The sequence below is a fragment of the Pholcus phalangioides genome, unplaced genomic scaffold, assembly GCF_987345545.1.
Source record: "Pholcus phalangioides strain wild (caught in Gottingen) unplaced genomic scaffold, Ppha-v1.0 ptg000015l_1, whole genome shotgun sequence".
NCBI lineage: Eukaryota > Metazoa > Arthropoda > Arachnida > Araneae > Pholcidae > Pholcus > Pholcus phalangioides.
The window spans coordinates 7,120,185-7,147,990 of NW_028301608.1; the positions used below are offsets into that span (position 1 = coordinate 7,120,185).

Below are 27,806 nucleotides of genomic sequence, written 5' to 3' on the forward strand. Positions count from 1 at the left end.
AGATTCTCATGGGTTTCAACTTTCCTGATCTTAATAAATCGCCCGGCCACAAACCGAATATTCTCTCAAGACTTACGACCGCAATCGTGAGTCGGGCCTTTGGTTAGTGTTAAAAACCCTTACTATAAGGCAGTAAAGCCCCGTAGTGGATATCACGTTGTAGTTATTTGGAGAGAGGCTAGGGTACCCAGTGTTGGGTGCAGCCTTTGAATATGATTTTGTTTTGTTTTTTTACATCTGTTCTTTTAGGGTAGGCTCATTTTTCTTTGTTTATTTATTGATCAGTGTGCGAATGTGCCTCTGTTTACTCCCACATGTGTTAAATCAATGTGCGCCTGTAGCATGGTAGTGGTGCCTACTACGGTAACCATTTTGGGTAGTACAATATTAACATATAGTATCTTGTTTCTTGATATTTATTTACATAACGACTTGCTTTTAATTGATTACGTTTAAAAATTGCTCATTAATATGAAATCGAAGAAAATTATTCATTTATACTTTCATCATTTTCAACTTGTGTTCATGCATTTAAAAGGCTTGGTACTTATTAAGGGGTTTAATTATCAAACTTCATGATGCTTAGACAGCATTTATATGTCCATGTTAGCAATAAGTTGCCCAATACTGAATACCATGTCTACGTGCGAGAGAACGAATTGTTAAGAAGCTTAATAGATGATTTTAATGATCTATTATAGAGATGCTGTTTTGGAAATTCGATCTACATATTTACATTTTTGGTGAAACTGTGGTAGCAGCTCCAGTATTAATGTGCTGAGTGATAACGAGATATGTGGGTTTTCTAATCGCCATATAAACTGGTATTGTGTAGATCCTACTGTGTCTCATATTTCAGATGGAAGCGAATATCTGGAGCACCAGAATGAACTTTGTGGGGGAGGGACTAATCTTTCTCTATGATTACACAGTGCAATGCACACCTCTCACCGGTATATATATTAGCATATTAACATTACCCTCCCGGCAAAATGTTTTCTTTGTGCTAACACCACTGATCTCTGGTTCCTCACCTTGTGTACACCCTCTCACAGCTGTTGAAAAAAATAAGTTTACAGAAAAATCCCTAAAAATCCTCATGTTTTGCTTGCCCCTAAAAAAATCCCTAAAGATAACTCTTCAGATCTTGCAATCCCAAGCTGGCCATGTTTTCTCAAAAGAATAATATGAGGAATGAAGATTTCAAGTATGGGAAATCAGCACTTATTGCCAAATTACATGTTAAAAGTAAGTAAAGTTTCCAATATTGCTGAAATCTGAAAAGCCACCAATGGTAAGAAATGTAGCGCTTCTGCAAACCACATGGATTTTAATCGACTGAATGAATGCACGCCAAAACTTTGCCACTGGACTTATCCCATTGCTTAAATCTCTTCCAACGGGCTAAGTCCAGTGGTAAAGTTCTGGCGTTCATTCATTCAGTGGATTAAAATAAATTCTGAAAAAAAAAACCATGCAGATCAATATAAATATGTGGGATACCATATTCATATTTAGTCATAATTTTCCAAGTTGGCAAACTAATATCAATCCTTGATTTCAGTGTAGAATAAAAATTTAGAGGCATCGTTGAAAAACTGAATTCGGAACATTTTTATAAAAAGAAATCTCGACTGTGAAAAATACTGAAACGTCCTGGGGAAACTGGTCATATAGTTACCTTATGCCAGCAGTTCTCAACCTTTGACTCGCGGAGCCCTTTCTGGTCTATAATTTCTATGGCGGAGCCCTTTCTGGTCTAGGCCTATATTTTCTATGGCGGAGCCCTGTAGGTCTATTTTTTATTTATTCATTAAAGTTACTGATTTATTTTAAATATTTATAATTATTTTTTTTTTCAAACTTACTGTTTTTTACTTACGTGCTTTTTTAACTTACGGTTGCGGAGCCCTTCGGGAGTGCACGTGGAGCACCGGTTGAGAACCGCTGCCTTATGCAATCCCAGGAAATCCCTGGTTTTCCCTTTTATTTGTATAATAGGGTTGATTCAGTGTGAATATATTCCACCGTGATGAACTGTAGATTTTTCAAGCCTGGGAATCAGCACCTATGATTTTTGTCTTGTACTAGCTCTAAAATTAATTAATTTTCTCAATGCTTTGTGATTGATTTCAGTATATTGATGTTTTTTTTAATATTTTTTTACAGGTAATAAATTTTTAGATGTTTTTTTTTCCATATTTTTGTCAATGAATATGATATGAGGATGATACAGGAGGTGAGATTCAATTTTTTTGCATTTATTTTAAGTGTTGATTACAAATTTTTTTTTAAATGTATAATGTTGTGAATTTTTCTATCGTGTAGGTATCCATTGCTTCACACGTTTTCGCTATAAAGCGATATTGAAATCAATTTAAGAAATCACAACCTGCAAAATTTGGCTTGGAGTTTGAATTTTTGATTCTAAAAAGTTTGCTTACAAATTGAAGATTCAACATGATTCTGTAATGGCAAAATCTACTGTATTTCGGGATCCACAACAGATAAGACTCTTGTGGCTAAAACGTTCAAATCAAACTTGTCAGAGTTCGCATGTTTTGGTAACATTGACAGTGAAATCAGAATTTTAAGAAAATGATAGAAATTTGGTTGATCGAAAATTGATAGACATTTGGAAGGGATATTCAGGATTCTCTAGCTTGTTAAAATTTTTGTACGGACAGAGAAAATGTTGCGTTTCACACATCTGAATCTTGATATTTTCGTTAAAAAGTTATCAGTGGTCATCCCGAGCTCTTCAGGAGATAAAATTCCCATTCACAGTAATCCTCCTTTTTTTTGTGGAATATATGCCTAACATTTTTTTCCCATGAAAAACAAAATATTTCTTTCGACTTTTCCAAAATATGGTGACAGCCTTTTAAAAATTATTAAATTTGATTGCATGGAGGGAAATCCCTGAGATTTATGAGTGAGCTCAAATAATATTAATACATTCACAAAAATTTATTTTGCTGCTGGAGTTAACTTTATTTTCTTTATTCTTTTGTGAAGAAACTGTTCCCATTCCTGTCTTACCTAATGTTAAATTAAAAACTATGTGATTTCACTGTACACTCATTTTATTATTTTGTGGGAACCAATTAATCACATAAAGCGAGAGATGCCTCTAAGGTTTGAATTTCACTCTGTCTTTGCCTTATTAGGTAACTTGTCCATTAGTGATTTAGTTTATTATTTATTCCATTATCTTTTAGAACAATTTCAGTTATACCAGGATAACACTATAAAAGTTTTCTAAAATTTCTTTTATAAAATTGAAAAATTCAACCAATATGATTATCGGTTGCATTTGCTCGAATGTAATCTATGAGCTCTATTGGTTCGATTTTTCAAGTTTTATAAAAGGAATTTTATCCAACTTTTATAGTGTAATCCCAGCCTTAAAGGTGTAAAATTCTAAAGAATAATCGGAAGAATATACTCATCTATCTTCTCTGGTTGGATTACTATTATAAATAACTTGAGAATATTCTTATTATTCTCAATGGGGACTCTTGTGGAGGATAATACTTGATAATATTCTTGTTATTCTCGATGAGAATATTCTTAATATTTTTACAGATGTAAAATTCTCTGTAATAATTGTTTGAAAGATTCGCAAGAATATTCTTGAATTTTCAGTAAATAACTTCAACTTATTTTTACTCTGTAATGAATGGCTCCAACATTAATGATATATATGTTTATAATGTATGCTGCATATTTATGAATAATTTAAAAAATATATATATATGTATAATATGAAATAATGATAAATTGATTATATTTAGGTTTTTGAAAGAGGGAAGTTGTATATATACAGTGGTTAACGAGCAATTCGCATAACGAGCAAAATTTTTGAACAAATTTTGACTCAGTTAACGAGCGATGATTCACATTATGAACAAAAATTTTGCGCTTTGTTCATTTATTTTCACTTTATCACAATTGAGCTGATGATTTTTTGCTTTCGTCCACACTTGTTATGTAAATAATACAAATAATATTCTTCCCTAAATTCTCCGGTAAGCGTGCCTCCCTCGGAAAATTAACACGTGCGAGTGTGAATATTTTCGATACAAAACTAGATGTAGCCATGCACACATGTGCTTAAAGTGTTTTTTTTAATTCCACTTGGAGAAAACTGTGGGCTGATTTGCATTATTGAACATGACTTTGAGGGGCTAGCTCATGAAAAGGAGCCACTACTTGTCGAAGAGATTGTGTGCTTAGGGGAAGATCATGAACTGGAGGTGCATGCGGATGGCATTCAAGAATTAGTGGTGGAAAAATGTCTAGGAGTTGACTGTAGATGAAGTGATGGATCTCTTTTGCACGCACCAGCTAGAGTTTATGGATGGTATTTCGTCTAAGAAAGAAATCCCTCACTTAAAACGAAATTAGAAAGATGTGTAAAATGTAGGAATCTGTTGCAAAACTCTGCAGAAAAGAACCACCTAAATAAAGCTGTAGCAGTGTGAAAGTAATGAATCTGTCCATTGAACACTGCAATTTACCATTTCCCATAAATCCTAAAAAGGTGGCAAAAGCAAGTGTGATTTGATAAGGTTCTTTTTGAAAGTCATGCAAAAAGAAATAAGTTTTCAAACAGTGAGTATGTAAATTGTCCTAAACAATAGTCCTCCTGTCTCTCGTCATTTAGAGTAAATTAATAGTCAATCATGTTCGTAAACACATCATATTGTTTGTTCATTTATGCTGTTAGTTATATAATTTATATATTATATTATTATTTTTAATTATTAATTGAATGCCATTTTTATTAGTCATGTTTATGTGAATGAATAAATTGTGGAACAAATTATCAAGAGTTTCTATTATTTCCTGTGGGGAAGTTTGATTCGAATAACGAGCACGTTTGCATAACGAATTAAGCTCGTTAACCGAAGTTTTACTGTATATGTATTTTCCTGCATATGTATTTTCCTGCAAAACAAAAGTAACTATACAAAAAATATTCCCATTCTCAGAGGATACAGAACTGTTCGTAACGGGTATTTAGACTAATTAATTATTCACAATAGCTTGAAATTAAATAAAGTGAAAAAGGCAATAATGAAGACAAATGATGAGGAAAACTTGAAATCATTTACATGTTCGTACATAACAAATTAGCTAACCTGATACGTCAAAGTACTATCAGTGGATAAAGGGTTAAGCAAAGATGAGCGTGGATCAGAATTTCTGCAAAAGGCATGCCATGAGAAGGAATTCTTTTAAAACTACCAAAATATTCAGAAAAATAAGATTTTCTGCAAAGACGAATGTGTTATGGGAACTCGGCAGAAAACACATCGGGGCTGTTATGAGGTGGAAAGTAATGTGCATTGGAATAAGTTTGACAGAAATTCCTTTCTAAAATTACTGCAAGAGCTTTCAGAACCTCACATATACAACGTAAAAGAATTGTTATTTGAAAGAAGAGAAGTTTACAACCAACATTATTTAACTTCTAAAGCAAGAAAATGGAAACAACATGGCTGAATTGAATAACTTGCAAAGAAATACGAGTGATAAAAATTTGAGTTTATTGAAGAAAATGACACACACACACAGTTCTATATATTCTTTAGAATGGAGGTGATTGTAATAGTGGCTCTTTGTCATTCAACTTTCAGTAGTTTTTTTTGCTTTGAACTTGTTTATGACAATTTATCTAATTTTAAAAGAGATTTTTTAATCTTTAAAAGTTTCCAAAATCTTCATATCAAAAACTTTGAAGCCTCTCGCCATGACAAAGAATATTCTCTAACTAAATCTTGTCATTATTTGGTGATTATGCCAAAAAAAGTGTTCTAAATGTTTCAGGCAAGGAAAACTGAATCATATTTCTTAATAAACAAAATTTGTAATTTTCATTATTTAAAAGGAAAAAAGAATACTCTTGATTACTCTCCAATTTTTACATACAGGAGAATATTCTCATGTCACATCTCTGATTTTAATAATGCACAACAATTTTAATGTTCCTATTTATTGCTGTAGAAATCATATTTTATTGGACGAATTGTCTTAATTCATTCTTGATCACCGAAGTCATGATATTGATTTTTTTTTTATCGATATGTTTATAATTTTATATGTTAGTCAAACCATTTTTTTTTTCTCAATAGGTTGTGTCTAGGAGGAGGTGGATAGTATCTATGAAATCACAAAATTCATGAATTATGTTGAAAATCATGATGTTTGATTCTAAAAGCTTCAGTAAACTCCAGTGATTATGATTTAAATCCTTAAGTTGATTTTCAGTTAGGAAAAAATAAGTAAGTTGTGTATATACATATTTTTTAAATGATATTTTTAGTGTAATGTGGGAAATACTCCATATAAATTAATTCATAAATGAGTACATTCAAGGAAATCATATTTAGAATAACACTCGTGTAATATGATAATGTATTCTGGGATGTTCTGGCATAGTATTTGACAATTTTAAATCTTTCTGGGGAAAGTTATGTTCAAGAGCCGTTATGGCTTCGAAGCAGTATTAAGGGGTGGGTGGAGCCTCCATCAGTTTTATATAGTTTTTGGAGTTTTTATCATATTCATGGCTGTAACTAAAGGGGAGGAGGCAGACAGGTCTGGTGTCCCGAATTCTGGACTGGAGAGGGCCCTGAATTTGCCTTTTAAGTGTTCCTGCAACATCCTGATGGACTCTGTTCAATTTAGTTTTTCGCAAATAATATCGGCGGCAGTTAACAATGAGGAATGACACAAATACAGGTTTTTCCACTTAAATAACAATTTATTACAGTTCTATTTTTTACTCTGCATGTAACACTTTATTAGTAAGTTTCAATAGTCAAGAATTCAATTTCAACATTTTAATATGAATTCAACACTTGAACAAAAGATAAGTTAATGTTATCAGTCATTAGCTTGGATCACTTTTACCCGAAAGATGTCAAGAATCCATGACTAGAGACAATGACATATCCATGATGCAAACTGGAAGTCAATACCCATAGTTCCATCTTTCCCGCGGCACTGTAGTCGTAATGTAGCTAGTGGGAACTACATGCTTATATGCATCTCCTTCTTGCGGAAATAGTATTATTTGGGAAGTGAGCCCCAAGAACTTATTTAGGGTAGAACATTGTTGATCAGATCAATGACCCTAAAAAAACTCAGTGAAATGAACATCATTAGGAATTATGGTGTTGATTTGATTATCACAATGGAGATGAGATGATCCCAGAGAGAATTTATAACGTTGATTCTATCATTTCCTTTTGATTACACAACACAGCAACAAGTATTGAAGTGCACAAAACACTTTACCTTTGGTTAGTTCATGACTGAAACAAACAGAGCAGTAATGGCACATAAGTAGTCTAGTATTTAAAGGGAATTTGACTGGAGTCAATCATCACAAAGAAATACAAATACAAATGCAACGCCACAACAGGCAAAATGCCCAACGAGGTGGCTGATAAAAAGATGCCCATAAAAATATGGTTGTCATATGTTTCAAAAATACAGCAACCCAATTAAAAATGCAATTAACACAAATTACAAACAATATATACACATGATAAAATATTATACAATGCCCATAAAGAATACTTATGGTTGTCTTATTCTAAGAATGGATAGCTTCTCGATTTACCCCAACATGTTTATCGTATTTCTTTTTAAACGTGTCAATTGTGTTACAATTTACTACCTCCGGGGGTAAGCTATTCCATTTATTAACAACCCTATTGGAGAAAAATTCCCTGCGACACCATAATCTTGCATTGTCCCTCACCAATCGATACTGGTGTCCCCTTGTAAAAGCAGTCGATTGGCGGTGTACTAAAAGTTCATGGTCCATCCTATCCATCCCATTGAAAATTTTGAACACTTCGATCATATCTCCTCGACACCTGCGTTCATCCAGTGTAAACATATTCAAAAAATGAAGTCTCTCTTCATACCTCAAGCCCCGTGTGCCAATAAGGACACGCGTAGCTCTTCTCTGCACCCCTTCAACCAAGTCTATGTCCCTCTGTAGGTATGGTCTCCAAAACCTTACAGCATACTCCAGTCCAGGACGAACTAAGCCTCGAAAAAGCGGAAGAATGACTTTAGGAGAACGCGAAGAGACCTTTTTGAAAATGAGACCAAGCATTCTATTCGATTTTTTGACAACCGCTGAACAATGTTCAGAAAACTTAAGTCGCTCGTCAATGAGAATTCCCAAATCGGTGACTCTAGTTGCATCCGGGATAGTGACACCATTCAACTCGTAAGAGAACCGTGGGTTGTTCGAACCAAAATGAGCAACCATGCACTTATCTACGCTAAACGTCATGCTCCATTCATTTGCCCATGCTGCAATCTTGTTTAAGTTGGTCTGGAGCAACTCCCTATCGCTTTCATTTCCGATTACCCCCATTAGCTTCACATCATCTGCGAATTTGCTAGTAATTCCATCGATACCCTGATCGAGTTTGTCGATAAAAAGTGAAAAAAGTATGGGGCCAAGGACACTTCCCTGAGGAACTCCACTTGTGACGTCTGTCCAACCAGAGAATTCCCCGTTCACCATAACTCGTTGCGACCTATCTCTTAACCACGATTCTATCCAATTCAGCAAGTTGCCCCCTATTCCAATCTCGTGTAAACGCTTCAAGAGTTTGCCATGTTGGACCCGATCGAATGCCTTCTGGAAATCAAGGTAAACAACGTCGACATTTTTGCTCTTACCCAAAGCCTTAGTCACATAATCATAGAAGCAAAGGAGGTTAGTTACACATGACTTCCCCTTCCTGAACCCATGCTGATTATCCGACAATACATTATTCTCGTCTATCCACTTCACAAACTGCCTTTTGATGATAATTTCCAAAATTTTCGAGAGGGAGCTCGTCAAACTCACTGGACGATAATTAGACACCACTTCTCTACTACCCTTCTTAAATATCGGAACAACGTTAGCCAGTTTCCAATCTCTCGGGACGATACCCTCAGCAACACTACTCCTGTATATCTGTGCGACTGGCCCCAACAATTCATTAGCACCTTCCCTGAGAACCCTGGGATAGATATCATCTGGTCCTGGTGCTTTGCTTGCACATACATTTCTTAGAAGATTTAGGACCTCCACGTCTTCAACTCGAATATCGTTGAGCGTTTTATTACCCCATGCAACACCCGTATATCGAATATCATTATCTCCATTAAAAACCGACGCGAAAAAGTCATTGAAAGCACTACACATGCCTACATTGCTCTACTTTTGAGCCTCCTATCGAGAGGGGGCCAACTGTCCCCTTACATCCATTATTGACGTATCGAAAAAATGATTTTGGGTCAGAGCCAATGTTATCTGCCAACCTAGATTCAACTTGCTTTTTACTATCCCTTATCGCTTTCTTCAACAGTGTTCTTTTATCAGTAAACAATGATAGGTCACCTCGTCCACTTTTATACTCTCTGAATGCTCTTTTCTTTTCAAGATAAAGGTTCTGCACGCTATCCGTGAACCATAGAGGGTGTGATGTACAAACACGCTTTTTTCGAACAAAGGGTATGACGTCGTGCAAAACAGAGGACAGCTTCGTACTAAATTCTTCCCATTGACTTACCACCCCTACTGATTCCAACCGGTCTTTGAAAACTTCCGCTAACCTTCTTCGCAAAACATCAAAGTTAGTTCTCCGAAAACAAGGAACCAGTCTTTTGTTATCAACCTTACCCGAGGAAAAGTTACAGTGAAATCTGACGATACGATGATCACTGGAAGAAAACTCTTCCCCCACCGAAACATGTTCAACTAGATCCTCAGAACTAGTAAGAACTAAATCCAAAATAGCAGTACCCCTAGTGGCTTCTGATACATGCTGATACAAAAAATTTTCGAGCACCAACTTAAGAAAGTCTCTTTCATACTGATTTCCAGATGAAAGGTTCTCCCAATCAATACCCGGGTAATTGAAATCCCCTAGTATGAGAACCCTCTTTCGCTTACACATGTAGGAAATTTCATCATGCATTTTGGCGATATAGTTTTGATCCCTATTCGGTGGATTGTAACAAACCCCAACAATAAGCTTATGACGTCTTTTGTTCTCAAAAATAACTACACAAAAATTATTCCTTAATAATTCCTTGAAGCACAACACTGATTTGCATACATATTCAGGGTTACAATATTGGATAATCTTTACAATTGAAATCTGGGAACAGTAAAATGAAACAATGCAGACAACCTGGTCAGTCCCCAACAACGAAATATTTTAAGACTATTATTCTGATGGAAGTCTACAGCCATCCATCAGCACAAAAAGTAAACAACTGGGCATTATAAAGTAACTATTCAAATGACACGAGGGATTTGTGGGATTCTCAATAGGAAGAGGGTCGATCCTTCTTGTGTTAACTCCTCTTATATTACACGAGGGGGGGGGCATTGTTTATATTAATTGGTGATGGTTGGCTTCGATGTCTTTTTTTTTTTGTATTGTCATCCTGCACATGTGTTTGAAAAATTTCTTAGTTTCTTAGTCTATTATCAGCTGTTTTCATCACCAATTTGGCTACAATTTTTTATATTAGGATTTCTCTCGACATTTCTTTTGAAGCAGTTTCAGGCTGGTCATCCACTAGAAGCAACCACAAGTAAAAAAAAGTAGGTTCCAATTGATGACCGGCCTTAGCTTGCCATAACTTTTTTAAATGTGTACAGTGGATCCTGTTTATAACATTTCCACTTGGAACCTTTTCCCTTTTGGTATAAATTTTTGTCGGCTGTTATTTGTACTCATCAAGATTTTCCTGTTTGAAGCATTTTCCTGTTTAAAAAGTTTTTCATGTCAATTTTAAAAAAATAATAATTGGGATCCGCTGTATATATAGACTTTTATTTTGAAAAGTGTTTCAAGAAACTGATACAAATCTGAGTTATAGGCTAGGACTTGACTATATGCTTTGCTTGAAATCATATAATGCATGCTGGTTTTTATTATTTAAACAAAAATGTTTCCTTTTTTCCCCATTAGCTTGCTTTTGTTTCCAGATGTAGAATAAGCTGGCTCACTCTCTCAACTTCATATTTATCCGTTGATGGTGCTACCAGTGATTCTTTTTTTGGCAGTACATCTAAATCTATTTGGAAACTCATCTGGCATCAATAGCCACTGATTCTTTAATGTTATGAAAACAGACAGTTTTGAGAAAATGAAAATTCCTTCAAATAATTCTAATACAATGAAAGGACCTGACGAGCAAAAAGTCAAAGTAAGCTCCTTGAACTATATGCTATGCCTATTTATACCTATTAACATTGGTAATATTCATTATTTTTTGTGACTACAGTGAAACCTCGATGCAACACTATTCTGCTGACCAGGGTTTAAGCTGGATAAAAAATTCCTTTCGCAAAAAAAACGAAAATGGGAGAAAAACTTTAGCAAAATGCTACAATGTTAATGTAATGATTGATGGTTGGATGTCTACTCGTTGCGTAACTCCTGCATGTATTTTTGCAAAAGTGGCTGCTACTTTTTTCGCATTCTGAGATTTTCTTTGGCATTTTGTGAAAAATGTGACTAGCTTAAACCCTGCTTCTGACCAAGAATAAAATAGTATTATAGAGAGATTATCGATATTTAAAGAGGCAACATTCATCACATGCCATCACATTTATGTTGCTGTTGAGATCTTTTCTAAATCTTATTAATATCACCAAAAAATTAACTTTTATTCACTACAAAAAATTTTAACTGATTGGTTTATAAACAAAATTCAGTTAGATGTATTGCCCCTGTAAAGATGTTTATCACAATACACTATGCTGTATCACATAAAAAATAGCGACACCAAAAATTTCTAATCTTTTGGGTGATCAAGTGGTATCAAATACCAGTATCATTAGACATCCTCAGGAGAACTATAGTGCGGAGGAGTAAGTTGAATTCATAGAATCACAAAAATATTTAATTTTTGAGGAAAAAATACACAATTAGCCAATCAGCAAATTTGGCATGATTGCGTGTATCTGCTTTATCCATATGTCCCGCTTTGGGCCTGAAGGAGATTTTTTGGTTTGCAAGATTTGATTTTTGAGAGGTAATTTAACCCAAGGACTTCAACTTGTTGGCTATAATTGGTGATGACTTGCACTGTGTCTCAGTTTTTGCAATGGAAAAATATCCCTAAAATTTCCCTTTGACTAATGAAAAACCCCTAAAATGTTTTAAAAGATTCCTTTTACATTTTTGTTTGTACGGAATTTGGATCTGCATGAAAATCTTCCGAATTCTTATTTTCCGAAGTTGACAGCTGTTATATCCAGTGTTGCTAATAGCGAGGTTCTACTGTGTTTGGTTTTTGTGCTAAATGTATAAAGACTACACCTAAGAAAGTCTAAAAATGTTGTAATTTTTTTATGTTTATAAATTTTATATTTGATTATTTTCAGGCGATTTTGGATAGAACTGGTTATACATTAGATATAACAAATGGTCAGCGTAAATATGGTGGACCACCTCCTGGATGGCAGGGACCACCACCATGTAATGGCTGTGAGGTTAGTTCTGAAATTATTTCATTTTTGAATGTTCTGTATATGAAAACACAGTAAAACTTTCCTTCTTTGCGTAATTACATGAGTAATTTGAAAATTTTCATTTTCTTTGATAATTTGTGGTATTAAGTATCAAAAACTAATCCATGGCTGTATTTAGCATGTGAAACATGTCCAACTGCATAGATGGGGAAAAGATTTTTGTGGCAATGCTTTTTAAAAATACTTTTGTTTGGCCAGAGAAAAGTGAAATATGTGACTGCAGAAGGGGTGCAAGATACCTAACACAAAATCCTAATCATACTTTATGAAATTGTTGGATGAATTTTGCTCCAGTAGTAATGATGTTGAACCAAATTGATGTAATAGGACTATTAGTAGGCTTATACCAGTATTTTTTGGTTGTCCTTGTTTACGATATGAAAAGAGAGTTTGTGGGCCATATATATTTTTTGACAGATGTTGGAAGTCGTATCACATCTTTACTTCTAGGTTGAAAATTAAAAATCATACTCTGGAACCTATAAAGTTTGGAAGTCACTGATAAATGCGTTTGAAATCGCTGTGAAAGACTTTGTACTGATTACAGTATTTCCCGCATTAGCCTGCCTACCAGGAAACATTGCGGGAGACCAGCATGCCAGGAAACTCGAATCTGAGATTTTGGAAAAATCTGAAATATCTTTATAATAAAAATTCATCGAATTGGCTGAATGTATATAGTGATCCTTATTAAACCCACGAAGCAGAATATTTAGCATTTTGATTACCGTTTCAGATTTCGACATTTTCTGCTTTGGGGAATCATGCCAGGAATGGACCAGAGCTCAACATGTACAAATGAGGTGTCTCTTGAGTTTGTTTGGTGGCATGCTGGCAAATGCGGGGGGGGGGGGGGAGGGGGTAGAATATGGTATTAGGAAAACAATTTTAGTCATTTAAAATTATGAATTTTGTTAGTTATATTTTTTTAAATTGAAGAGGTTTTTGTACCAGAATGACGTAGCTTAATTTTTCATAAAATCTTGAGAGGACAACAGAAAAAAATTAATAAAATTTAAAAATTGATTGAGGATAAATTGATTTTGCACTTGATAAAATGAATAATTCAAATTGAACGAAAGATCAGTGCTACATCCTTTTCTCAACAAACTGTTTAATTGTGTTGATTATCTGAACATGCATCATAATTTTTTATTTTCTTCCAGATTTTTGTAGGTAAAATACCAAAAGATATTTTTGAAGATGAACTCATTCCTTTGTTTGAAAAATGTGGTCCCATTTGGGATTTAAGACTCATGATGGATCCCCTGACAAGTCAAAATCGAGGCTATGCTTTCATTACTTACAAGACAAAACAAGGTGCTCAAAATGCTGTCAAACAAGTATGTTCAATCATTCATAATTGGATTATGCATATTTTTTTAATGAACAAAGATTTTGTTTGCATATTTGGATGTACAGACCTACTAGCTTTCTTGATTTAGGTGGGCAACTCCAGATTTCTTTACCCTTTTTCCTACTCTCTGGAATTTTTAGAAATTTTTCTTCATTTTTGCCGAAAATTAATTTCCCAATAATCCTTGATTAATTAAATTGAAGTAGAAGTCCATTTAGGGGGGGGGGAAGATAAATATGATGAATCTTATCTGAAGAATACATGTCCTGAGGAATGCCCGGAACTCAACATGCATTGCGTTTTATTGAATACAAAGATTACGGCACAGCTGTACACATTTTTCTTTGAAATTTTTGAATGAAATTAAAAATAGAAAATATAAAGTTCTTCATGAAAAATTCACGTAGCTCCAATGCAAAATAAATGTCTTGTGTTACAAAAACTGCTTTTTCTAAGTAATTATAGCATGGGTTATAATTTTACAAGCAACCAAAAAATTTAATGTATGTTTCGCCCCCGGAGGTAGTAAATTGCAACACAAGTGACACGATAGGATGGACCATGAACTTTTAGTACACCGCCAATCGACTGCTTTTACAAGGGGACACCAGTATCGATTGGTGAGGGACAATGCAAGATTATGGTGTCGCAGGGAATTTTTCTCCAATAGGGTTGTTAATAAATGGAATAGCTTACCCCCGGAGGTAGTAAATTGTAACACAATTGACACGTTTAAAAAGAAATACGATAAACATGTTGGGATAAATCAAGAAGCTATCCATACTTAGAATAAGACAACCATAAGTATTCTTTATGGGCATTGTGTAATATTTTATCATTTGTATATATTGTTTTAATTTTTATTAATTACATTTTTAATTGGGTTGCTTTATTTTTGAAATATATGACATCCATATTTTTATGGGCATCTTTTTCTCAGCCACTTCGTTGGGCATTTTGCCTGTTGTGGCATTGTATTTAAATACTGAACCTCTACACAACAACCACCTCCAATAATGACCACATTTGTTTGGTCCTGTTAGTGACTGTTGGGAGGTTTCACTATACTTTGTTTATAGTGATTTTTTAAATGATTTCATTTCAATTAAAGAATTTCATTTTCACACTTTTTAAAATTCAAATTTTACAAGTCTTACTGGGAAAGAGATATTGGTAAAAATCATTTTTTTCTCTCATTTTCAGTTAAATAACCATGAAATTAGGAAAGGAAAATTTATTGGCGTTACAGTATCAATAAATAATCATCGTTTATTTGTTGGAAACATTCCAAAAAACAGAGGAAGAGAGGAGCTGTACGAGGAATTCTGCAAACATGCTCGTAGGTATCCACTATTGCCATGTACACTCCTCTCTCAATAATCATGCACTTATCTTTTTTTCTTACATATATAATATGTGAAATAAAGCTGTGGAACTGAGCTATTAGCTTACAAACAAAATGTTTAATGAAATTCTATTCAAAAAGCATTTTTTTTGTGGTAATTCTTTAGTGGTAATCCATTACCGTACTACTTATAGTTGATCATGCAATTGAAGTACAAAAATATAAAAATTGAAATTTTATGATTAATAATATGTTAAATAAAGCTGTGGGACTGAGCTATTGTAAAGGGATTGGCTAGACCTTTATGAGAAGAAAGGTTTTTGCACCTGACCAACCAGGGGACTCCTTTTTTTCCTGAATGTTATGGTAATTTGTTAGAAATGGGCTATCGGCTCTGTATTATAATTCTTGTAGATTTTCGGAATTCTCTCCCACTATCAGGATTTTCTAGTGATTGTTATGGAATATTTTTCCTAAATTCAACCAATTTATGTAGAGTTGCAGGTTGTATCACATATCGTATTGGTCCAGTGTGTACCAAGCCTAATATTTTAAGCAAGATTGGTCACCAACCACGGCAATAAAAAATTGCACCAAACTAGCTTAGTAAAGGATTGTGAAATAAATACCTTAAACCCCCAAAGCAGAATGTTTAGCACTGTTCTGCGACTAACCTTTGGCTGACTGGAAATGTTCTGCAGTAAAAATCCCCATATATGTAATAGTATTTTTTGCACTTTTTCTTAAAATTCTTCTGAATTGTTCTGCAGCAGCGCTAATTGTTCTGCGACGTACGTCACAGATTTTGGCACATTCTGCTTTGGGGCCTTAAACCGGGGTGACTGCAGGGGTGCAACTTTGTACTAGATCAGTTACAACTTTGTACTAGATCAGTTACAACTTTGTACTAGATCAGTTACAACTTTGTATTAATTTTTGTACAGCAGATTATTTTCTGGTTTCAAATTTCCAGCCAATGCCATACGTTTTATCAGTTTGCCATTACTGATAAAATGCATGGCGCATTGGTTGGAAATTCAAAAGCAGAAAATAATCAGCTGTCTCAAAGTTACCCCCAGTTCATGGTATGTTAATTACATAGCTTATGAATATGAATTTAATGACTTCATCAAAGGAGGATATAATCTTGAATTACAAAATTATATGATTTTTAATCTTTCCATTAAGAGAGATTTTGCAGGCAATCACATTGTTATTTCATTTATCTTGCATTATAGCTGGCTTGAGAGAAGTGATAATTTACAGTTCACCTGATGACAAAAAGAAAAACAGAGGCTTTTGCTTTTTAGAATACGAGTCTCACAAAGCAGCTTCATTGGCCAAAAGACGTCTCAGCACCGGCCGAATCAAAGTGTGGGGCTGTGACATTATTATTGATTGGGCAGATCCACAAGAAGAGCCTGACGAAGAAACCATGTCTAAAGTAAACATAAATAATAAGCTCAGATTTTTTATTTCAAAATTTGAATTGGCAAAACAAAGTGTTTTAAAATTGTTTTCATGTAAGTGAAAGGGCTATCTTAAGTGCTAATTGGGACATTCATTGATACATTATAAACTTGAGGCTATGTTTCACATGTTTATGAAAAGTATTTGTTGATTTCTTGAATCTTTAAGAGCGGCTTTTGCTTTCATATATAAATGGTTTTTTTTCTAGGTTAAAGTTTTATATGCTAGAAATTTGACAACTGAAGTAACTGAAGAAAAATTAAAAGAAGCTTTTGAGGCACATGGAAAAGTAGATAGAGTAAAAAAAATTAAAGATTATGCATTTATACATTTTGAGGATAGAGACCATGCTATCAAAGCGATGACGTCCCTCAATGGTAAAGAACTCGGGGGCGCTGCTATTCAAGTATCGCTCGCTAAACCTCCTTCAGACAAAAAAAAGAAAGAAGAAATGCTTAGAAACAGGGAGCGCCGGATGATGCAAACCTTGCAACAGAGGGCCCTGTGAGTATACAGATAATTTTTATATGAAACTTAAATCAACCCCAGGCTAACTATTATTAATACTGCATAATTATATTTGTTATTCATAAAAAATAAGTTTATTTGTAGCTTTTAAAGTAAACACTTAATTACTATATTTTTCTTTCTGTTTGTTGTAGAAAAAATTGGTTTATATAGGGTCTCTATATATTTACCTGTAGAAGCAAATTTTTTTTAAAGCTGGGAAGTTCTTTTTATTTAGTTAATTATATGGGAAATAAAGTTTTAAAACAATATATTTCATGGGAAATGTTGGGGAGAAAATTTTCAGTTTTGCCCATACATAGACGGTAATTCAAAATGGTACAAAAAAACTTGCCTGTGACAGCTGTAAATTCACACATATTAACACTGTTTTGAAGGTTAATTCCCAAGTTTTATTTGGCAACACTGAAAAGAGCTGTCATGAATAATAACCTAAATGTTTGCTAGAAGTGCAGTTATTCAAAATCAAAGCATGAATAAAATAAAAAGTTCACGGTGTGCTAGAGTGTATGGAAAAGGCCACTCTCTCACAGGACTTGTAAACTCATAGAGAAAAGGCTCAAGAGGCAAAGTTTTTGTATATTCTTGCACACTGGAAGTTTATTTCAGTTATCTCTTTCATTTTGTATAATGGCACCCCTAGTTAACATAAAGGGGGATGACAGCTTCTCAGTGTTTCCAAATGAAACTTGGAGTGTTCACCTAAGACATTATGCTAATATGTGTGAAATAACATGCCAGTATAAATGCTGTAATTTAATTTTTCTTCTAATACCATTCATTTTGAACTACCTGGTGTTATGCCAATACCCAGCCACTTTGTTGTGCAGTTTGCCTGTTTAAAAAAACTGATTGCCCAATGTGGCACTACACATAAAAAGCATTATATAGAAACAAATTTCATATCAGGTTCACTACACATACATGTACATTTCAACATGTACCAATTCATTAGAAGCTCTGCAAAGGAATGTGGATAAGGTGCATGTGTAGTTTAGTAGTAGTAGTTTGTCTGTTGTGGCCTTTGTTTTTGTATTAATGTTAACATATTGTAGACTGGTTAATCTCACTCATCACATTAGTTACATATGAGCATACAAGCCACAAGTTGACGTGTGACTGGTGAACAATGTGTTAATATAAGTCCTGGCACTTTTTTTAATTTGTCCGGGTATTGAATCTTATTTTTATGTGTCATGTTTGTTAATGCCTTTCTAATTATTCCCCTCCCCTCTTTCACTATAAAAAATTTCACACTGTTTTTAATCTGTTGATCTAGTATGATGGGGATTCCACCAACTCCACCTAGGGGTCGAGGTGCGAGAATTCCCCCGCCACCGCCACCACCTAGAAATTTTGGTGAGTTTCTTATATCTAATACAGAGTATATATTAAAATAGTTTTATATTAGTTATGCGAAGTTCTCACAAAATCTTTGTGTGCTTTATGGGCATCTTTTTGCTCAGCCACCTCGTTGGGCATTCTGTCTGTTGTGGCCTTGTATTTGTATTTATAAGTTTACTCTTGATACTCTCAGAATAGTAAGAGCTAGGAAACAATACACTGTCACAAGCAAAACGTTTTTTTTGCATAGTGGAGTATTTATTTGTTGGTTTAACTGAATCCAGTCTTTTATTTAATTTTTTCCCCTTTTTTTCAAGTGGTAGATTAGGAGCTTTTCTATGATGCCTTTGAATAACAGTAATGTGTAAATCTTGCTTGATGTAGTCGTTGAGGGAACTCGTGGCATTGAAAACTGTTAATATTAGTATCTCATTAGTATTTCTCTGTATCTGTATTGTCTTTTGTGTAAAAATTTGAAGAAAGTAATTGCTGACTTGCTGTTAGAACCTGGTAGAACTGAAGAGTTGGGATAATACAAAACTGTTGTTATTCCTTTGCATGGCACACTGCAAAATGAGTAAAGTAAAATTTGTAAAGTGATCTGTGTGGTTCCAGGTATACTCTAGTATAAAGTAGATTTGTGTATCTTAAACACTTTGGATTTCTAGCTATGGTTGAAAATGGTGTAAACAAATACAAGGATTTATGATGGAGTTCCAATCAAATGCCCATTAAAAAATTGTGTTTAATTGGATATTAGTAACATAAGTGACCACTAGAGTATGTCATGGACACTAGTTCAGAATTGGGTGAAAGAAACAACAATGACAAAATGTTTGGATGATAGATCTTATGGCTAGAAATAGATGTGGCAACCAGTCTTCAGTTGATGATTGAAAAATGAGAAGTTTTCAGAATAGAAAAAACTATTGAGTTTATCTACTTTTTTATTTAAAATTTGAAATTCAATTTTAATATTAAATGGAGTAAATATTAAAATTTGTGTACTAAAGCTGATTCAAGACAGAGGCTAAAAAATTATCGTTTTTATTGAAAACTTTCAAGAAATAGGAAACAAAATGCATGCAGTTGGCCAATATTCGCTGTCTCTTCCCCAGTTTTCTGGAAAACACAGTTGCAGTGCTCCTGTTCATATCTGAATGAACAGAATAAAATATATAAATTGTACATAATAAATGAATGTTTTAAAAACCCTTCCCGAAGTTTTTCTAATGCTCAAGTCCTTTATATGCCTTCTGATTTCACGTCTAGTATTAAGCTGCTTGATTGGGTGTTAGGTGAACATTTAGGGCTCGCTATACACATCACTCAATGATCGAAAATGATGCAAAATACAAGAACATCTAAAAGGCATGGATGATTTTCTCTGATGCCCGTTAGTGTCATTGCTAGAACTGGGGACAATGTTATTTTTACGTATGGGCTCACCTGAGCATGGCACAGGGGCCTCGAGAAAAAGGGGCCTCACAAAAATTAGAACTGGTTAAAATTTTTGAGAATTTGCCAGGTAGGGCAGAAGAATTAAAGAAATCATGAAAGATGTCATGTTAGTGAAGCCAGGTAAATGGAGAAGGGTTCACTGATGTGGACATGGAAAAAAATTGAATTAACAGCAGTTCATAAATTGACCGAGGAGGAATTAATCGAGCTGACTGTCCTTGAAACCAAAGTGATACTACAGGATGATCAAGATTAACAAGTAGAAGACAAATTTGTAAGGAGCAACATAGCGTAAGGGCTTCATAAGTTTAAATCGGCAATGGATTTTTTCCATGACAGACCCATCAACGGTACATTCTTCACATGTAGAAAAATTGGAAGAAGCTTTTTACCATATCCTTTCTTTCAAACCAAGCATGGGCCCAGGCTCTATCTATTTTAGCTATTGCCCCTGTTGGAAGTTACCATACTCTAACAAATTAACTGAAACCAATAATATCTGTTAGCCATTTCTAATATATTTGCAATTACTTCCCTTACCGGAACGTAACTCCAGCGAATACTGAAGGATGACTGACTGTATTAACTTTGAGAAAGTGGCAAAGTTCCTCTGAGTCATGGATCTTCAGTCATCAATATTTTTATCTTGATGCAGACATAAAACCCTGTATTTTATTTTTATTCAAGCATTTTCTTAGTCATTGTACCTCTAAAGCTTGTGTTTCACTATAAAAGCTTTATAAAAATTCTGTAATAAAGCCTGCCAGATGCAACCAAAAAAACGTATCCGTTACATTCGAGCAAATACCGATAAGCTTATTGGTTGAACTTTTCAAGTTTTATAAAAAATACTTTTATATAATCCCATCCTAAAACTTTTTTTTTGCATAGATCAACCCATCTATTTGAAGAAATTTATACACCATTTCTTAACTTTCAACGATTCTTTTTTGTATTAATATTTGGTTCTAATTTGAACCGAAGGCCTGTTTATGTCAATTATCTATAAAAATCTATGAAAATGTGAAAACTGCAAATTTTGATTTGAATCCTGGTATTGAGACATACTGTTAATTGCATGTGTGTGTGTTAAAATTTATGAATTGGTATGTGGCTAATCATAATTTTTGGCATCCATCTGATGATTTTCTGCATTTCTTTGACCTTTTCTTGACGTTTATTTGTGTAATTTAGTGGGAAAAATATTTCGAAATCGATGGTGTCATTTGCATGCAGTATGTGTGTATATATGTGTATGACTTCACCTTCAGATTTTCCAACTTATAATTTTGCTAATGCTTCTTGTCCTAGTGCTCAGAAACGTATATTTTTAATGTTGCATCTAGTGTTACTTATTTGCCTGCATAACTACCACCAGCTTCAAAACAGCATAAAATTAAGGTCTGGTTATGCTTTTAAATGTTCCTGGTTAATCATGTTTTTTCCCCCCTTGTATATGTAACTAACAGTTTATTTCATTGCTTGTTTTTTTTTTCTACAAGAAGAGTAATATTTTCCACCCCTCCCTCTCTGTCAGATTATGATTTCAACTTCTATGGTTATGGTGAATATCAGGGAGGCTATGCTGATTCCTACTATGATGATTACTACAGCCATTATGAGGACTATTATGACTATGGATATGGAGCTGGATCGCATTCCAGGGAACTCATGGGTACTCGTGCTGGAACAGAGAGGGTGGGTGAAGCAATGCGTGACATTGTGGTGCTCCTTTCTTGTAGAATATTTCCTTCTAATAGTCATTATAAAGAATTCCATGCAGGGTGACCATTTTCAAAAGAAATTTCAGAAAAGCTAGAGGCTGGGATATTATGGCATGTCACACTTTCCTTCCATGCAAGATATTCAAAATATAATTTTAACCAATTATGTTACTGAATTTTCTATGGGGAGGGACACAACAGAGGCTTTTAATTATAATCACTAAATTGCAGCATGAAGGCTGGTAATACTAGTTAATTTTTAGTTCTTTTTGAATATTACTGGCAATGTCCAAGGTCTGATCAACTCATTAATTTAGCTGGTCAAAGTTATCTCGCTTTTTGTATACTTTATATTTTAGCAGAGTAACATGGCCAGTATATATATTTGAACGGACTAGACTTTGAACATTGGTCATAAAATATATAATTTAATTTTGAATCATTTATAGTTATTTTGTGAACATAGGTATATGATTTACATATCGTACTATTAACTCATACAGACCAAAATTAAAGATTTAAAGAAAAACATGGTTAAAAAGTTGATGTTTTAATTATTGGATAGATTTTTATTTTTAATATTTTTAAAGATTTTTTACTAATGCAGCGGTTCTCAACTGGTGCTCCGTGGAGCCCTTGGGGCTCCTTGTGCACTCTCCAGGGGCTCCGCGACCACTCTAGAAAAATAAAAAAAACCCATTAAAATTTAAAAAAATAATTATAAATATTTTTAAATAGTAAAAATAAATCAGTAAATTTAATGAATTATTAAAAATGGGCCTACAGGGCTCCGCCATAGAACTGTTCTACTAAAAAGGGCTCCGCAAGTCAAAAAATGTTGAGAACCGCTGTACTAATGGATTGAATTCTTGTTCTATAAGCAGATTATAACTGACCTAAAAAAATTATAATTGGTAAAAATAAAGGTTTCCCATATGATGCAGAGAATAGTATTTTTGGTATCAAAACAAATTGCCTTTAGTGATTGGTTCATTGTGTTGGATATTGAAGAGAAGACCAAACCTGGTCACCCTGCATGTATACATATTGTACAGAAAGTTGGTCTGATGTCTGTCTGCATTTATGCTGAAAGACACTTTTTGCTAAGAACTAGCTCAATTGTCATATCCGAGTTTCCATTAGCATACCAAAAATAGGTTGTCATTTGTCTTTTGTGAATTGTTGAGGTTGCAAGTATGCTCGTGAATAACCTATGATCATAATTATTTTGCGTTTTCCTTTGGTGTTATACCAATTTTATGTGTTTGATGGCCCCTCGGATATGGTAATGCTGTTTTTTTCTCCCCATGTTTGCTTGTAAAACAAATGCATGTGCATGCTTTATTTTGTGTCTCTCCTTGCTGTGATCTTTGTACGAGCTTACATGAATATTAACTTCATTTCATACATTTATAAGCTTTGAATTGGCTCCTCATAATTTTGTTGGTGTAACTCTTGATGAAAGTGTAGTGAGAATTATTTGCATGCTTTAGTTGTAACTAATTGTTTAGTTATATATGTTAAAAAAAATGATCAAACTTCAATACACACTAGAACTTGGTTGATTTGAACCTTTTTTTTTATCAAAACAGTTCTAAAAAGATGCCTAAAAAAATAGTAAGGACTCTCCTTCACAAGCCTATCATGGGCCACTAGGATCCCCACAAGCTTGCCTACCACAAGTGGTGCTAATAGAATGTTATGATAGGGGTCCCTCATCAGCTAAGGATTGTTGGCCTGCTCATGCAAGTTTTCGCTCTACCATTGAGTACTCTAAAGGCCAGTTTGCATGGGAAATGGAAAAATCCTGTTTAAAAACAGGTTCCAGGGTTTTCGCTTAAACACGTGTACATGCGCAGGCATTTCAGACCCACTTTACTGGAGTGGTCAGAAGTTTGCTCGTGCAAAGGATTATGGGGGAAAGTCGGTTACAACCCTCAAAGATCCACAAGAAAGAGGGGGGGGGGCAATGCCTTCTCCCAATTTTTTTCCCTATGAAGGAAGAAAAAAAAGTCTTCAATTTTCAATGCTATTGCAATATTACACATGTAAACAGGGCTCAAGTGTATTTGCAAAAAAATCACTAAGCTCTATTCACCCTCGACTTGTTGAATGCAGTGACGTCTCAATGGCTTTACCAGGGGTATTAAGAAATCGCCAACGAATAAGACGAGCATACAGAAACTCCTAATGTGTTTTGCCACACAGTGAGTGTCATCTTCAGACGAAAAAAATATTGGTATATGTAACCACTGATCATGCTGACCGAGATGCCAAATCTTTACTCTTGGTTGGTCAGCAGAAAAAAAGTATGTCTGTTCACTTCAAATGTCGTGGTTAGAATGAAGCTGATAGTCTGCATGTAAGACTAATGTAGTGCCCTGATTGGAAGCTTGTGAAAAGGAGCTCCCGATTGGTCTATTCAAATTTTCTTGGAATTTCTGCTTGTAATGAATCTAAACCATGAAGTTGCGATCAGTGTTGCTGATTTTATTGTCATTTATTAATATATTTTTGGAGGCCCAAGTATATGTGCCTTTATAGAAATCTAAATCAGATGTGACTGCGAAAAACGTTTGCTTCCTGAAATTTAATGAATATCTAAATTAAATTGAATATCTACGCCGTCTTGCCAACAATGAGCGATGATTATTGATTTTTCACATTCCTGATTTTTAACACAGCGAGCGTGCTCATTTAATACTAGAGCATGTATTAGGATTTTTTATTTGCCTTTATATATTTTGCCTTTTGTATATTTGCCTTATTCGTTGGTGACTTCTTACTATTCTTGGGCAAAGGTCATCTATTCCAGGCCCGTCATTTGGGGGGTCAGGGGGGCTTTTGAAAATACTCTAAAAATGGTATATATATAAAATTACAAATACATTGAGTACATGTTCTTTGTACCCCCCCCCCCCCCCCCCCGGAAGTAGTTGAAATGACTACCCTGATATATTCTTTCATTTCCCGGGGGTTCCAAACCATTGAAGTTTTCTATTCACTCAATTTTTTCATATTTATTTGATTTTGTTCTGTTATCCACATGAATGAATGCCAGAACTTTGCCACTGGACTTATCCCATTGCCGAGATCTCTTCCAGCCCAGCTTCGTAGCAGTCTGAAACATCTGTTATCCACAATGTTTTATCACTGGAAGACAATTTTATTGAAGTTGAAAAGGGGTTCAGAGTGATTACTTGGGTCTAACTTTTGTTGAACATATGAAGACCCTGTGTTATTAAACCTTTAAAAAGTCATGTTTAAAAGGTGAGTCCCAGCAATCAGTTTTTTTTTGCCAATCTAAACAGGTCCCAATTAGTTCGGATTAGCAAAACTCTATTGTATATTGCACATTTTTCTTTTTTCAATCGAGTCTGCATGTAAAATTACCATGAAGAGAAAATTTCTGGTCATTTCTTAGCTAATGATTCACTTTTGTGTTTTTGAATTTGTTTGTTCTTATACCCTATCAAGAAAAAGAAAATCAAGCTTATTTTTATTTATTCCTATTCACACCAATATTTTTTGTCCTATTTCAGGGTCGTGCTGGCCGTGGCCTCCACCGTGGCCACAACCTTGGTATCCCAATGCCACTTCGTGGGAGACCTCCAATGCTTCCCCACCTCCCGCTCGGCCGAGGTACTCGTGGGGCAACTGGCCCACTCCCCCCTGTGCCACAGCCCCTCCATGGCCCCATCCAGCGGGGAGCAAGCATGGTCGGTAAGCGTAAGTTTGACACCAATAGCCACCAACATCAAGGGGACTCAAAGCCAAGGCGTTTTCAGAACAGTGGGACTGGGTTGTGGGGCAATCATCCAATTCCTCAGCAACCTCTAAATTCATCTGGATATAATGGTTACCGTAACCGGACATCAGGGAATGCTGCATACTGGTTCCAAGATAACTATGGTCAGCAGTGGTCACAATGAGCTTTGATCGTTGTTTATGCCACAGTTTATAAAAAATTTTCTATGGAACGTTTTGTTACATTATTTGGGATTTTTTTCCTCTCTTTTTTTTTTTTTTTTTCTGTTTTCAAGTTTTTTTTTTCTAAAGGAGCAAGTGTCCTTGTCACTGTTGGGAGCAAACTTTACTCATAGTTGATCTTCAAATTTGATTTTCGAATGCTCCTGCTTTCAGTCTTTTTAAATTTTGATATTTAAATTCCTTTAACTTTGAATATATCAAAGTAAATGTTTGTGGCTTCACCACACGTAGCTCCTTGTATATTGTTTCACGTTTAATAAGCACTTTTTGAATGTTATTAAAATTGTATTGAACTTATATTAAAGATGTGCTTCCCTATACAAAAAAAAGTTGTTGCATTTACCGTATATTTCCATGGTTGTCCCCTCCCCTCCCCTAAAGTAATTTTTTTAAAGGGTAATGAATAACATATAATTTAATTTGGCTCTCCTATATATTTTACACGGTACAGTCAAACTTGGATATCTAAGTGCTTTCAGTAATTGATGTTGCCTAGAGTTATAGGAGTTCGACTAGATGCTATTTGTTGATTTTCTCGTCATACTCTTATTCTCCAGTGTCTTATTTTGGGCAGCTTAAAAAAAATTGTTGCTTAATGAACATTGTTAATGGCATGGTTATTAGATCCACAAAGCATGTTTTCAACATAATTGAAGTCTTGACTGCCATTAATTGAAGACATGCTGCACTTGGGAACACCGGATGAAAAAAATTACTCCTTTGCATTCAGAATCCTGCATTTATAATTTTTTAAAATTTATATTGGTCTGTTGGCATGAAGTAAGTAATATCCCGTGTCAATCCATGAAACTTGTAGTGGATGAATCTATAAGCTTTTGGAATTTTTCCAATGACTAGACACCAAAAGACTATTTAACATTTAAAATGTGTGAAATTGATAACCTCTAATTTTCAGTTTTATGATGCATTTGATCAGTAATAATGAATAATGAGTAATTTGATCATACAGTAATCTCTTACTTATGTTTCTCTGTCACAAGACTATTTTCTGCACTCCCAATCAAACAAATAGATAAATGCTATTCACTCATATGCCTCCCTCACTTATGAGTTTTTTTTTATTGTTCCCTTACACCAATACATAAGTGAGAGACACCAATACATAAGTGAGAGACAAGGCAAGGGGGAGATTTGGGGGCTCTGCCACTCTTTCTCTCTCTCTCCCGAAATGTGGGAAAATGGCCGAAATTAGAGAAAAAGATGGCCAAATCTATTGCTCTATCACTTTTCCTGCTTCTGAACGAAATTCCTGGCTGAATGAATGAATGTCATGGGCTCTGCCACCGGACTTATCCTGATGCCGAGATCTCTTCCAGCCCAGCTTCTCGTGGCAGAGTCTGGAACAAAGTGAGTGCACCTAACAGTCTGAGTGTGTAGCTACATATAGTGTTGTCTGATATTTCAGTGCTGCCATCTATACTTCCGAAATTCCTGGCTATGGGCCTGGTGAGAAATAACTTAATTTACCTAAACTGCTCTGTCATTGTTTATAAACGAAATATCTGATGCTGAAAAAAAAAGAATTTTCTCGTGGAGAGTTGTGCAGTGATTCTGCTTGCACAGGAGAAATATTTACTGTGCCTTGTATGATCTGGAGTTTAGCCATCAATATTTTTCTTTTTTTTTGTAAGCAAGAGAAACGTTCAGTTTTGTTCAGCTTAATTTTTATATTTAAAAGTCTGCTCCATTATAATTTCCATTAGATTTGCATGGTTGCATTTTCAATTATTTGGATATTTAAATCGTAATATCAAATGCTATTGTTACAGAGGACACAAGTCTTCATTCTCAAATGGCTTTTTTCATTCTTAGAGGGAAAAAATGTATATGAATAAAAAGGCATAGAATGCTCTCAATATTCTGTATGGTTTCTAATCAATTTCCTTTAAATATCTGTTCCAGTATGATGCAACATTTGAAATATGTGTTATTGATTGTCGTCTTGATGCTGATTGAATGTCTTTCAAATTTCTTTATTAAAATTAT

The 27,806-nt window shown here is 34.6% G+C and overlaps 1 protein-coding gene across 2 annotated transcripts; it reads left to right on the forward strand.

Annotated features, from left to right (window-relative positions):
- Positions 1-48: 48 nt before the first annotated feature.
- LOC149075419 (heterogeneous nuclear ribonucleoprotein Q-like) lies at positions 49-27,806 on the forward strand. 2 transcript variants are annotated; one of them, XM_089242706.1, is made up of 12 exons: positions 49-250; positions 2,170-2,239; positions 6,141-6,290; positions 11,013-11,250; positions 12,434-12,541; positions 13,747-13,923; positions 15,141-15,276; positions 16,521-16,726; positions 16,961-17,256; positions 18,560-18,639; positions 21,623-21,783; positions 25,352-27,806. In XM_089242706.1, the coding sequence occupies exons 4-12, from the start codon at positions 11,167-11,169 to the stop codon at positions 25,739-25,741; spliced, it is 1,638 nt and encodes a 545-aa protein (XP_089098832.1). In that variant the 5' UTR covers positions 49-250; positions 2,170-2,239; positions 6,141-6,290; positions 11,013-11,166; the 3' UTR covers positions 25,742-27,806. The 2 variants fall into 2 exon arrangements, with proteins under 2 accessions (XP_089098832.1, XP_089098833.1); XM_089242707.1 differs by lacking the exon at positions 21,623-21,783.

Coding starts and splice junctions, on each gene's coding strand:
- LOC149075419 (XM_089242706.1), top strand. CDS start 11,167: ATGAAAACAGACAGTTTTGAGAAAATGAAAATTCCTTCAAATAATTCT. Junction 12,542..13,746: donor CACCATGTAATGGCTGTGAG/GTTAGTTCTGAA, acceptor ATTTTCTTCCAG/ATTTTTGTAGGTAAAATACC. Junction 15,277..16,520: donor GGAATTCTGCAAACATGCTC/GTAGGTATCCAC, acceptor CTTGCATTATAG/CTGGCTTGAGAGAAGTGATA.